This window comes from Gopherus flavomarginatus, chromosome 25, assembly GCF_025201925.1.
Source record: "Gopherus flavomarginatus isolate rGopFla2 chromosome 25, rGopFla2.mat.asm, whole genome shotgun sequence".
NCBI lineage: Eukaryota > Metazoa > Chordata > Testudines > Testudinidae > Gopherus > Gopherus flavomarginatus.
The window spans coordinates 7068611-7081714 of NC_066641.1; the positions used below are offsets into that span (position 1 = coordinate 7068611).

The 13104-nt window shown below is 57.5% G+C and overlaps 1 protein-coding gene across 1 annotated transcript in view; it reads left to right on the plus strand.

The window, feature by feature from the left end:
- The window catches only part of KCNH6 (potassium voltage-gated channel subfamily H member 6), a 102640-nt gene that overhangs the window by 73346 nt on the left and 16190 nt on the right, over nucleotides 1-13104 (plus strand). Inside the window, exons 5-7 of the mRNA XM_050935143.1 lie at nucleotides 6993-7418; nucleotides 10198-10597; nucleotides 11446-11645. Of these exons, the coding sequence (XP_050791100.1) occupies nucleotides 6993-7418; nucleotides 10198-10597; nucleotides 11446-11645 (1026 nt within the window). The remainder of the gene's footprint in view (nucleotides 1-6992; nucleotides 7419-10197; nucleotides 10598-11445; nucleotides 11646-13104) is intronic.

Here is a 13104-nt window from a genome sequence, read left to right on the forward strand (position 1 = left end):
ACACCTGCTGCTGGCTGGCTCCATGGGCCCTGCCACTGGATCAGGCCCCAGAGTGTCCCCTAGACCTGGGCCCAGACCCACATACACTCGCAGCAGCTGCTCTCGAGCAAGTGTGCTGAGGGTGTCCCAGCGCGTTGTCTTGTCCCTCACCCCCCATGCAAAGGGAGCACAAAGTGCTGCTTAACCACAACAGTGGTGATGTCCCGCCGTGTGGCACTGCTGCAAGTGAAGACACCGAGTGCAAGGCAAGAGGGAACTGGGCCTCGTGTGCCTCCCATGGGCCCACCTGGGGTCCGAGCATCTGCTCAGGACCAAGAGAGATGCCCCTGGCCGAGTCCCCGCTCATCACTTGCAGCTGATAAATAATTCACAGGCAAGGCAAAGCTGGTGGTGAAATCCCATTAGTGCTCCGTGTAAGTAACGACTCAGCAACTGGGAGAACCAGAGGCCGACTCTGGCAGTGTGTGATTGACAGCTGTGGCCTCAGCTTGTCTGGGGTCACTGCTTGCTTTGGCTTCAAGTGAACGGAGCACAATGGCCTCATGCCATGGTCTCTCCTGTGGCCTGGGACAGCAGGAGCCATTCATCTGTTCTGACGCCAGTACTGGGGTCCTTACACAGCTGATCCCCAGACTGCTCCCAACCAAACCAGTCCCCCCGGGCCCAGCCTGGCAGCAGCAGGAGACTGGCAGGGTGGCAATGGGCAGCCCCAGGGAAGGGAGCTGCAGGAGTCAAGGTGAGAGGCCGAAGGCGGGGAAGTGGCAGGATGATGTGGCAGAGGCAGTGATGGGAGCGCAGAAGAGGGAGGTGGACACGGAAGCTGTGCTGGAGGAGGTTCCTCCTGGGAGACATTGGCTGAGATGAAGCCACAAAGTCCCCTGGCCAAGGCAGGCAGGGAGGAGTTGTTACAGGCAGTGGAGGAGCTGGTCCTCATCCGGCCCTGTGTATAGTGGAGGCCTCAGTCAGGATCAGCGTCCATCCTGGTGGGTGCTGTATGGACACCTGGGGTAAGAAAAGCCCCCGTCCCGCAGAACCCAGTCTCAGGAGAGCTGGGTGCCCAGGGGCCACACTCTAGGACCGTGAGCTGAAGCATCTGGCACCAGCCACTGTCGGAAGACCGGATCCTGAGCTAGACGGACCACTGGTCTGACCCAGTATGGCCGTTCCTGTAAGCTGTGGTGGCTTGTGGGCCCCCTTCTAGGTCTCTGAGGAGCCTCCAGGCTGTGCAAGCAGGGGCCAGAGGGAGCGCAGCCCTGTCTGGAGAAGAGGCAGGCGCAGGAGGGCTGCCCCTTGCAGCAGGGAGAGGATGCAGTGGCTTGGGGCCAGATCTTCAAAGGCATTTAGGCTCCTAACTCCTGAGTATCATGGGCCTTGGGGTGCAGAGTGACAGAGCTCAGACTGGGGCCCCACTTCCACCGAGGTCTGGCTGGCACCAGCTCGTGTGCAGGCCGAGAGCATTACGGCATCGTCAGTCCCCTGGGGCATGTTGTGTGCCCCAAATGCCTCTTCCTCACCCAAGGTGCCAGGCAGGTTATTGGTGCCCTGGTCTGGCCTTCAGCACGGGAGACCTCAGTCCAAAGACTGGCTCACTGAACAGGGAGACAGGAATTCTGGGCACCCTCACCCTAGCTTTCAGCAAACACTGATCCCCATCACCAAGCCACCACCAAGTCAGGGCTGAGGTGCAGTGGCAGAGCTGGGTGTGGGGAGCCCGGGGCTGGGATAGCTGGGGGCTATGGGTCAGGATTGAGGGGCACCAGCAGAGCTGGGTGTGGGGAGCCCAGGGCTGGACTAGCAGGGGGCTATGGGTCAGGATTGAGGGGCACCAGCAGAGCTGGGTGTGGGGAGTCCTGGGCTGGACTAGCAGGGGGCTGCAGGTCGGGAGTGAGGGGCACCAGCAGAGCTGGGTGTGGGGAGTCCAGGGCTGGGATAGCAGGGGGCTGTGGGTCAGGATTGGGGGGCACCAGCAGAGCTGGGTGTGGGGAGCCTGGAAGGTCAGGGTTGAGATGCATCGTCAGGTGTTGGGATCCACACTGCCTGCTCCCCAATCCTGGGCTAGCTGGGGGTGTGGGTGCTGCCAGCCAAGCCTGAGGACCGTCAGCTAAACTGTGCGGGGCTCTGAGTGGCACCACAGCATGTCAGTTCCACCCGCTCTCTTTCAGCGCACTGAGCACGGCAGACAGTCTGCCCCAATGGGGCCGGAGGGAGACCCTGGCAGTGTTGACAGGGGAGGGTCTGAGTTCCCTCGCAGAGGCGCCAGGCAGGGTGGTAAGTGCCCTGTCTAGCAGGTTGAAGCCACACTGTCTGGCAGGCAGCAGACACTGGTAGTGGGGCTGGGGTGGGGCGGAGGCTGGGTCTCGTGTGATCACAGCTCTGCCCTGGGGCGTGATGTAAGCACCAGAGGTCTGTGCTGGGGAACACGGATCCTCTCCCCGCCTGTGCCTCGCTCCCTGCTCACACACAGCCTTACTCCCACCACAACATGAGTCTGAAGCTGAAGCTGAAGCCGGTAAGCAATGAGACGAATGGACGGGATGGGGGTACGGGCAAGGCTGAGACGGGGGGCGTTGTTAATTGAGTCCCTGCTATTGCCATGGGGAGAGCTGCTCCAGGGGAGCATTTGTCCCTAGAATGAATTAAACCCCAAGGGGGAGCCAGGACACATTGGCTCTTTTCTTTTTTAGGGGGGGAGCCGGCCTTTCCCCAGGAAACAACTCCCTCTTGACCTAGCCAGCCCTGCTCTCTGGGGAGGCAGAAACTTTCTCTGCAAGCGGGGCCGGTGGTGGGAGGGTAGGGAGCTGGCGTGGAGCACCCTAGACTCCCTTGTGCCCTGGACTTTTAAAGCCACAGAGGGGTCGGCCGCACACGTCTGTGATGAACATACAAATCTCTGGCTGGGAACGAGCCTTGAAGCCCCTTACTGAAGCATCAGCGTCAGCATCCCCTCCTGCACTGGGTGCATCAGGCTAGTCAGAGACCTGCTGGGGGGGGAGAATAAGCTGGGTTTGGGTTGATGCAGTGAGCCAGGATTGAAGAGGGGAAGGGGAAAGACATGATCTTTCTCCCCTCCTGTTCTGCAGCCAGACGTCGTGTGGGTTCTAGGAGTTTGGGTCTCACAGCTACTTAAAGCAAACACACACACACCCGGCAAACAGGAGACACTGGCTAAATCTTGCTCTTGGTTACTCCAGAGTGAATCTGGAGTGAGCCTGCTAAGGTCAGAGAAGTTACTCCAGATTTACGAGTCATACCCAGTGGTTCTTGGATACGAAGGCAGCAGATGCCTTAGAAATCCCATAGAGGAATGGCAAGTGTGAATGGGTGCGTCAGCTTCGCAGATGACTGGAGATGGTAGATGCAGGATTCCTTCCCTAGATGGATGCATTGACTGGGGAGGATAGCTGGAGTGGCTGGACAGATACACAGACTAGCTGGAACTTGGGCCTTGGCTCTGGGTTGTAATTCTGGGGGATGTTTTTTCTCTCTCATGTTTTGTTCTGAGTTCAAAGGGTCCCCAAATTCCTCCACTTGGGGCAGGGTCAGCCAAGCGAGAAGCCTTTTTAATTCCACAAGCCAACCCCCCTTTCTCCTTCCCCGGTTCCGCCGATTAGTATTGAAACGGTTCGAAACCGAAAGGCTGGAGCTCGAGCAGGTGGTGTGTGCCGGAAGCCGGCAGAGAAAGATAATACAGAACTTGGCACGTCAGCAGCTTATGTGCAGCTCTCAGATCAGGGCAGGGGAACTCAGTGTTAGCCACCCCCCAAAGGCTAGACCCACGGAGGGGCTGAGACCACCTAACTCCTACTGCCACGAGGAGTCGCTCAGGATCAGGCCCCTGTTGGGATGTATCATATGGGCTTCCTGCTCTGCTCTGATTGTTACTCAGGGTCTGATCCAAAGCCTAGTACAATCCACTGGAGTTCTTCCTGTTGGCTCCAAAGGACTTTGGATCATGCCTTGGCATTTCTGCCAGGCTTAAAGCCAGCTTGATCCTGCCCCCTGCCCCCTTTGCATTGCTCGGGGGATCTCAGTTCCCCTCCCCTTGCCCCGATTTGCTCCTGTTGGGGTGAGGAGGTCAGTTCCCTGACCCTGCCAGCACTGCCTCTGCACATCCCCCTTCGGAACGATTGGATTTCGGTCACTTTTTCCACTCCCTCTCCCTCCCTTGCCAGACATGTCTTTGGCTTTCCCAGCTCTTGATTGGTGGCTTCCTCCCCACCCGGGGCCTGGCCATTGATTGATTTTGATTAATCTGCGGCAGGCTCCTGAATGCCCTTTGCCGGGGTGTGCACATGTGGGTCTGGGCATGCGTGTACCCGTGTGTGTGAGAGATGCCATCTTGCTGTGGGGGAAGCGGGGCCTGGGTGTGGGGAATCTGAATCATGCCATGGTCCAGCAGCTGTTAAGTTTCAGGACGGGCAGGATTTACCCTAACGGTGGGGCAGCGGTCAAGGGACTGGCAGTCAAGAGGCATTGGGTGGGGAGGCGGATGCAGGGCAGAAGGACCATTGGTCAGTGGAGAGTCCCTGGTTTGCAGGGCTGGCTAGTGGATGGCAGGGTGGGGCTGAGACACACATATGGTGGTTGCGGGGGGTCAATCTGCATGGGGAATCGCTGATCTGGGTTTGTCCCAGACAGCTGGGTTTGTTAATGCTGGGGCTGATGAGGGGCGAGCACATGGAGGGGACTGTGGACAGTACCTAGAGGGACACCCACACTAGGGGCAGTGGGGCAAGGAGCGGCCAGCCAGGTCGAAGGAAACCCAGGGAGGCCAGTGGATGCTCCGGTAAAGCTCACCCCCAGAAGTACGTGGTGGGGGGGAGTAGGAGGATCAAGAGGCAAAGGCACAGCTGGGGTTCCTGCCACACCTCTAGGACCAGGCCGCCTGCTGCCCTCACATCACCAGTGACCCCAGGGCCAAGCGAGTGTGAAACACGCCCATCCTGCCCTGGCAGCGCGTTACCCCCCTTGGCAATGGAGCATCAGGCCCAAAGCGCTGGAGGGATTAAGAGCCTTGTCCTCATTGCTCACTGGCACAAATCAGGAGTGACTCCATGGACACCAGTGGTGTAAACCTGGTGTCAGGGGGAGGAAAACTGGGCCCTGTGGGAGTTTCCATAGTGGCCGTCACCGTGGTGTCTAAGCATTATGGGTTAGCGGCTCAGAGGGCAGTGAATCCCAAACACAGAGCAATGGCAGAGGAAGCCTCGGGAGGGGAAGAGGAAAAGGAAAAGGAAGGCCCCCTCAGGCGCCTCTCGCTGGGCTATGGGCCCTTTAACTTCTAGCCAACGAGTCAGCAAAGAGCCGGCACCAACCAGGCCGGGGCCTTTCGCTCCACCCTGGATGTGGGGCAACCTCCTGGCTCAGCCACGGGCATAGGCAAACGGACGCGCCGTGTTATTCATGGGATGCCAGGCCAGGGCTCTCGCTGTGCAGCGTGGTGCAGCTCTGCTTGTGAGCAAGGGCCGCCCTGCTGGGCTGGCTCTCCTCCGCGGTACTTTTGGGTGGCTCCCTCCTCCCTCCATCCTGCTGGGACGCGGTGCAGGAGATACTGGAGCAGAGCAGGCGTCTGGCCTCTCCTTGGGGCCCAGGACGTCTAGAGCTGCTGGTTCGACTAGTGTTTGGGACCCTGAGGGCTGGACATCCTTCCCCTGCCCTCCGGGCAGCAGGTGCCAACCAGATGGGTTCCGGCTCCCCTTGGATTTGGACAGACCCTGAACTATCCATCTGTTTCGTGGCGATGAACTCTCTCCTGGGTAGAGCATTGCATTAATCACTCCGTTACTGTCTGTGCGGGTTTCACCTTCCTCTGAAGAGCAGTCTGCGTTGGCCACTGCTGAGACCAGGGCCCCAGGCTAGGTGGCCCTGTGGTCTGATCCAGGCTGACAAATCCTATGGGACCTCCCAGCTGCCTCCCACTGCAATGCAGAACTTGACAGCAGTAAGGGCAGAATTCAGATCCTTCTGCTCCTACAGCTGAGGCCACTGTCATATCAACCAGCTTCGGGGCTGGGGCACCCACAGGAGAAAAATGATGGGTGCTGAGAACCCATGGGCTGCCCCCCTATCAGCCCCCTCTCCCTTCCCTGCAGCACCTAGTGCCCACTGGTGGGCCCCACAGATCAGCGCCTCCGCCTCCCTCCCCACGCCTACTACCTGCCGCGGATCAGCTGTTTTGAGGCATCAGGACGTGCTGGGAGAGAGGGGGAAGGAGCAAGGGCACAGCGTGTTCGGAGGTGGGGGTGGAACTGGACATGGAAGAGGTGAGGTGGGGGCAGGAAGAGGAGGGGTGGGGTGAGGGATTAGGGGAAGAGATGGAGTGAGGCGGGGCCAGGGCAGAGCCAGGGTGAGTACCCTCTGGCAGATTAGAAACTCAGTGCCAATGAGTCAACTAAAGGAGAATCACTTTAGCTGTTAGCAGTAGAGGGTCTATGACATGCCACTGATGGCATCCAATGGGATGCTCCTACACTGGCCAGTTTGTTACATTGTGGCTGAGATTTTGAAAAAATGGGGGTCCACTGTTAGACTCCTAAATCCAGGGTTAGGCATCTAAACAAATCTGACCTGAATTCCATTAAGCGCTTACTGCAGTTGCTCTGAAATTCAGGCCAGATTTATAGCTTCTCTTTAGGCGGCAGTCATTGCTTCCTGCCTTGAAATGGGGACGAGGAGCTCTTGGATAAATGGAGTGACAGTCTGTTTCGTAATGTCCCATCTTGCCCCACCGTTGAATGGTGACCAATGTCCCTAGGCCTGTTACAAGCAACAGCACGCTGGAGGCAGGAGAGCGAGCTCACCTTATTTTGGGGGCGGTGACATTGGAAGAACACCTGTGGGGGAGGGCAGAGCAGTTGGGAGGGTTGATTGGGGAAGAGATGTTGAGGACACTTGGTGCCATCAGGCAAAGTTTGGCTCCAGGACCTTCTAAACCCACCTTCCCCCTGGTTCTTGCATCCCCTGTGCCTCTCCCATGCTCATCTCCCCGGCAGGTCCTGTCTCTCGGCGCAGACGTCCTCCCAGAGTACAAGCTGCAGGCGCCGCGGATCCACCGATGGACCATCCTGCACTACAGCCCCTTCAAGGCGGTGTGGGACTGGCTGATCCTGCTGCTGGTCATCTACACGGCTGTCTTCACGCCCTACTCGGCTGCCTTCCTGCTCAACGAGGAGCAGGAGGAGAAGCGCTGGAACTGCGGCTACTCCTGCAACCCGCTCAATATCATCGATCTCATCGTGGACATCATGTTCATTGTGGACATCATCATCAACTTCCGCACCACCTATGTCAACATCAACGACGAGGTGGTGAGCCACCCTGGCAAGATCGCCATCCATTACTTCAAGGGCTGGTTCCTTATCGACATGGTGGCTGCCATCCCCTTCGACCTGCTCATCTTCCGCTCTGGCTCCGATGAGGTGAGCAGTGGTACGATGCAGAACCCAGAGACCTGGGCTCAGCCCTTAGAGGGTAGAGTAGAGACCAGTCTGCCTGGGGTTTCTGGTGCCCAAACGCCATGTTGACGAAGAAATTACAGATGGGGGAGGGAGTAGGGTGACCAGACAGCAAGTGTGAAAAATTGGGACAGGGGTGGCGGGTAATAACAGCCTATATAAGAAAAAGACCCTAAAATTGGGACTGTCCCTATAAAATCGGGACATCTGGTCACCCTAGGAGGGAGAGACATGGCTAGATGGACAGTGGGGTGGATGGATGAATAGATAGATCTATCTACCTGGCCTACTCTGCCCCCTGCTGGAGGCACCCTGACAATCTCCTGCGTAGGAGAAACCCATTCAGGGCAAGGTACCAACAAGATTTAGTCCTCCAAGGGCCTAGAAGGGCTGGGAAAAGACAACAACCAATCAGGAGCCAGCAGATGAGTTAAGAAGGCTTGCCGGTGCCATCTCCTGGGGAGTGTTGTGTGAACCTGGGATAGGAGAGGAGCACTTCTGGGAGGTGGTGTGGCCAAAAGGTTATTTTGTTTTGGGTTTGTCTGCAACTTTAAAATAGCAGATAGCCAAAGTCTGAGTCCAGCCTTAGAGGACTGGCATGGAGACACTGCAGGAGTCGCCTTGCTCTGAGCGGGCTGTCCTAGATGGACAGACAGGGAGAAAAGGGTGTATATAGGAAGAGATGGCTAGGGAGAGAGACGGGATAGAGGAGGGAAGAGATCAAAAGAGAGGGAGAAAATTGATAAAAGGGCAGCAGAGAAATGCCTTTTTCTTGGTATACACCAAGCAGCTGTGAGCTGAGATGTCATTGAGTTATTTGCCAACAGCAAATATAGCCAGAGGGGTGCAGCCTAGTGCTTCTGACTGACCCCCCAGTAACAAGCCACTGTCCACACAGCGTGGTTCGGCTGTGGGGGCTTCCCCATCGAGGAGTGGCCCCTGCCCCCTGGAGGAGGAAGGAGACTGGAGTAGACGGACCAGAGATTGTGATTTAGTATGGCAGGATGCTGGGTTAGAGCACTGATCTGCCCCAGATATCGAGGAGCTGCTGGACTAGCTGGCTCTGCTGTGGCCATTCTAAGCCTAGAAAGATGTTTTCGGGAACGCCTGGGGATGATTTTACTGTTATTTACTCGTGTTTGGGTAGCACCCAGAGGCACTAACAGAGACCAGGGCTCAGCGCTGTACAGACACATAGCAAGAGAAATTCCCTGTCCCGGTTGAAACCGACAGTGGGCAGGAGGGGAAGTGATTTGCTCTAGGTCAGCGTTCCTCAAACTTTAGCAACCTGAGGACCCCCGTTTTGATTTAAAAAATGTTGAGGACCCCCAAGCCTCTCGCTCATCTCCAGGCCCTGCCCCCACACTACCCGTTTCCCCAAGGCCCCAGCCCTGCCCCACTTCTTCCCACCCCTCCTCTTCCCCAATTCTTTCCACCCCGTCCCCCAGTGCCTCCAGCACGCTGGGGAGTGAGAGTACTCCAGGGGGTCCTCCCCCTCCCTCCCTCCCTCAACTCTTCCCCCTCCCTCCCAGTGCCACCCACAGACCGGGGAACAGCTGTTCGGTGGAGTGCAGAAGCCACTGGGAGGGAGGGGAAGGAGTTGATCAGTGGGGCCAGCGGCCCCAGACATGATTCCATCCCCTCCCCCAAGTGTGCCCCCATCTCCGCTCCTCCCCCTCCCTCCCAGCTCCTCCTGCACACTGCTGAACAGCTGTTCCCTGGTGTGCAGGCAGCACTGGGGGGAGGGGGAAGAGTTGATCAGTGGGGCTGGTGGGCCCCCTGGAGTACTCTCACAGACCCCCAGGTGTTCGTGGACCCCAGTTTGAGAAATGCTGCTCTACGTCATACAGCAGGCCAGAGATAGTGCCAGATATAGCAGCTCCTGAGGGCCAGGATGGCTTACTGTCGGGGAGGCCTGATAAGTCAGTCTCCAGTGTCAGGTGTTTGGGGGGTTCCCTAAGCCTCTCGATGAGCTGGCATTGTCCCCTGGCCCTGCCGCCGAATCCTGGTGTCACCTCAGCCAAGTCCCTGTCCCCTCTGCCTCCATTTCCCCACATGTAGGCCTGGGTGAAAGGTGCAGAGGATGGTACGGGCCGCGTGGTTGTGCCTCTGTTATTCTGACTGGAATTTTGTAGCTTGCTAGTTACCATGGCCTCTGTGGCCAGGAGTCTTGTTACTCTGGCCTGTCGCCCTGCCCCATCAGCCAGGGAGAAGCTCAGCAGGAATTGATTGGCGTTTGGGTTCACAGTTGGGGGGATTGGCCTTTTTTAATCAGCAACACCAGCTCCTGATATTTCGCACATCGTTAGCCCCAAGGATCTCAAAAGCAAATTTCAAACACTCATTAATTATGCTTCCCTCCATCAGGGTTATTACCCCCTTTTAACTGAGCACAGAGAGATTAGGGACTTGGCCAAATGAGTGGCAAGGCTGGGAATGGACCCAGGAGTCCTGACACCCAATCGTCTGCTCTTGTTAATAGAGACCTCCCTTCTCAGAGCCAGGACTATATCCGAAGAGTCTTGGCTTCTTTCCTAAACCACTAAATGGTCCTTCCTGTCCAGAGGACCCAGGAATCCTGACTCCCAGTCCTCTGTTCTAACCACTAGACCACACTGTATCCCAGAGGCACGAATGGAACCCAGGAGTCCTGGTGCCTCATCCTCAGTTCTAATTGTCGTCTCCACTGAGGACTCCATTTGGTTGCTGGCTGATTTCCCTTCCCCATTTGTCCTATCTGTAGACCACCACGCTGATCGGGCTGCTGAAGACAGCCCGGCTGCTACGCCTGGTGCGCGTGGCCCGCAAGCTGGACCGCTACTCCGAGTACGGGGCGGCCGTGCTCTTCCTGCTCATGTGCACCTTCGCCCTCATCGCCCACTGGCTGGCCTGTATCTGGTACGCCATCGGCAACGTGGAGCGGCCCTACATGGAGCACAAGATCGGCTGGCTGGACAACCTGGGCGACCAGATCGGCAAGCGCTACAACGACAGTGACCTCTCGTCCGGCCCCTCCATCAAGGACAAGTACGTCACCGCACTTTACTTCACCTTCAGCAGCCTCACCAGCGTGGGCTTCGGCAACGTCTCCCCCAACACCAACTCCGAGAAGATCTTCTCCATCTGTGTCATGCTGATTGGCTGTGAGTACCTTGCCAGGCCGCCCAGCCTGGTTCTGACTTGCCCTCCTGGGCCACATGACCCTCAGCTGGGGGACCTCCCATCTGCTGCCCACTCCCCATTCGCTCTCCTGGGCCATGACCTTCAGCTGGGGGACCTCCCCACTCCTGCCTGTTCCCACGCGCCCTCCTGGGATGCAGTGGTGGCCAGAGGCCACGGGCTGCTCTGGGAAGAGGGGTGGGTTAGCTCATATTGAGAAGGGTGGGGAGAACTTGCCTGGCCCAGCACCTGGGTGCAGACAGCTGCCTGTAGCAGGTATTCTCTGCACTGAGAACACAGCTTGGCTTGAGGAGGCTCCTGAGAGTCAAGTGTAGGAAACTGGCAAGCTCCCATCCATGACAACCAGAAACTGCCTGTACTAAGCATTTGAAGGGGTCAGGCAGGGGGCACTAGACCAGAGAGAGAAATGGTTTCTGGCCACTAAGAAACAGGGTAAGGGACTTTTGCATGGATTGATTCCCACCCCCCAGCCTGACCCAAGAGACAACTCCAATCCCCAGTGTGCTTTGGCCCTACAGCCCCCCATCCCGCTTCCAGACATGCCCCCGATTCCCAGCATGAGTCTCCCTAGCCATCCATAACCCCCCGTGGCTGGGAACCTGCAGCGGCACACAACCACCTGGATCAGCAAGGGAAGCAGCATGACACATGAGGGCGGCGGGAGGGGATCAGGTGTCTTGGTGAGAAGGCAGCCAGGAGGGGGTTGGAGCTGCTGTCTGTGGGGGCAAGCATCCAGGAGCAGTTCCAATCCTAGCTGCACCAAAGGTCAATCCCTTCTGCGGGATCCATGACCCCAGCCCTCTCCTTGCAGCTCTGATGTACGCCAGCATCTTCGGCAACGTCTCTGCCATCATCCAGCGCCTGTACTCGGGCACAGCCCGCTACCACACCCAGATGCTGAGGGTGAAGGAGTTCATCCGCTTCCACCAGATCCCCAACCCGCTGCGCCAGCGCCTGGAGGAGTACTTCCAGCACGCCTGGTCCTACACCAACGGTATTGACATGAATGCGGTGAGTGCCTGGCTGATGAGAGGGGAACCACCTCCTCCACAGGTCTGAGCTGCTGCCAGGCAGGGATCTGGGTCCCGGGTCCTGCAGAGCCACTGTCAGTAACCCTGAAGCATCCGTGGGGAGGGAAATGGGAAGGGAACTTACGGTGCTGCTTGCCTTGGGAAGGCTCCTAGCCCTGTGGTGGGCACCCTGCAGAATCCCGAGCCCACCTCCACTCCCCTCTGTCCCACAACCAGTGCTTTTAGTTCAGGCTGGAAGAAAGCAGAGCAAGATGAGATCACGTCAGTATCGCTTGGGAGCCATGTGTGAACGAGCAGTGGGACCAGGCAGACCCATTAGTTAGCTAGCTAGATACTCACTACTTAGCTTGTTGGCTGGGGAGGTCAGGAGAAGGGAGGAGGCTAGGGTGCACTCTCCTAGGCTTTCCCTGGCTGGATGGCAGGCTGCGTGCTGAGCTGCCTGTGGTTTGGAGCTGAACTGAAAGCCCACTGCTATGCTCCAGCGTCAGTTTCCGTTGAGTGCTGGGGAAAGGCTCTGGAACTCGTATCCAGGACCAGAGCAAAGCAAGCACGTGCTTGGGGCAGCACGTTTCCAGGGGTGGCATTCCAGCTGACGTCTTCAAAAATTCCAACATCAAGCCCCAGCTCTCCTCAGGCAACAAAGGGCCCACCAGCTGCCTGGATGTGGGGGGCAGCGGCCCTCCGGGCTACTGTGACAAAGTCTGCCTGACACCGGAGTCTGTCAAGAGCGACTTCATGTTCCTAAAGCCCGAGTCCCCCGAGGAACAACGAGAAAGCCACCAAGAACTTACACAAAACCCCGAGCGGCCAGTAACACCATCACTAACCCTGCTCTGCAGTACCGCTGGTGGGGCTCACCAGGAGAGAGTGCCATGAAATACCCCTTCAAGGGTTACCCTGGCTTTCCCTCTTCTTCTCTCCCTTCCCTGCCCTCTTGGAAATGAATCTGAGCCAGGAGAAATCCTTTCATTCGGGCACAACTTTTTTAAGATAATGATCCAACCCTTTGACCAAGTGGCCGTGTCAGAATTAGCACCCGTCAGACAGCAGGCAATTCTCCAGCACGCTCCTTACCCATTTCAGTTAATGATTTGGAGAACGTCAGGCTCATTTTAAATTAGCGAAAGTAGCAGAAAGCGCTCAGAAGCAGCAGCAGCCCAGCCCCTATTAAGACTGAAATATGGAGCGTGCCCAGGAAAGCCAAGGGCTGTCTCCGATCGCGGGTGCACAACCCCGTAGCCTTCCTTCAAGAGACCCGGACGTGACACTGGGGCAGCAAAGCAAGTGGTGATTTAAGCCTCTTGAAATGTCCCTCTCTAGTCTGTATTTGCCCTCCGCACATATTACAGGTGGCACGAGTTACTCAGGCACTCCAGCGGACCAAGGGGCTTTTCAGCACCTCTGTCTCAATAAGAAATTCAGGTAGATACACCCGGCTC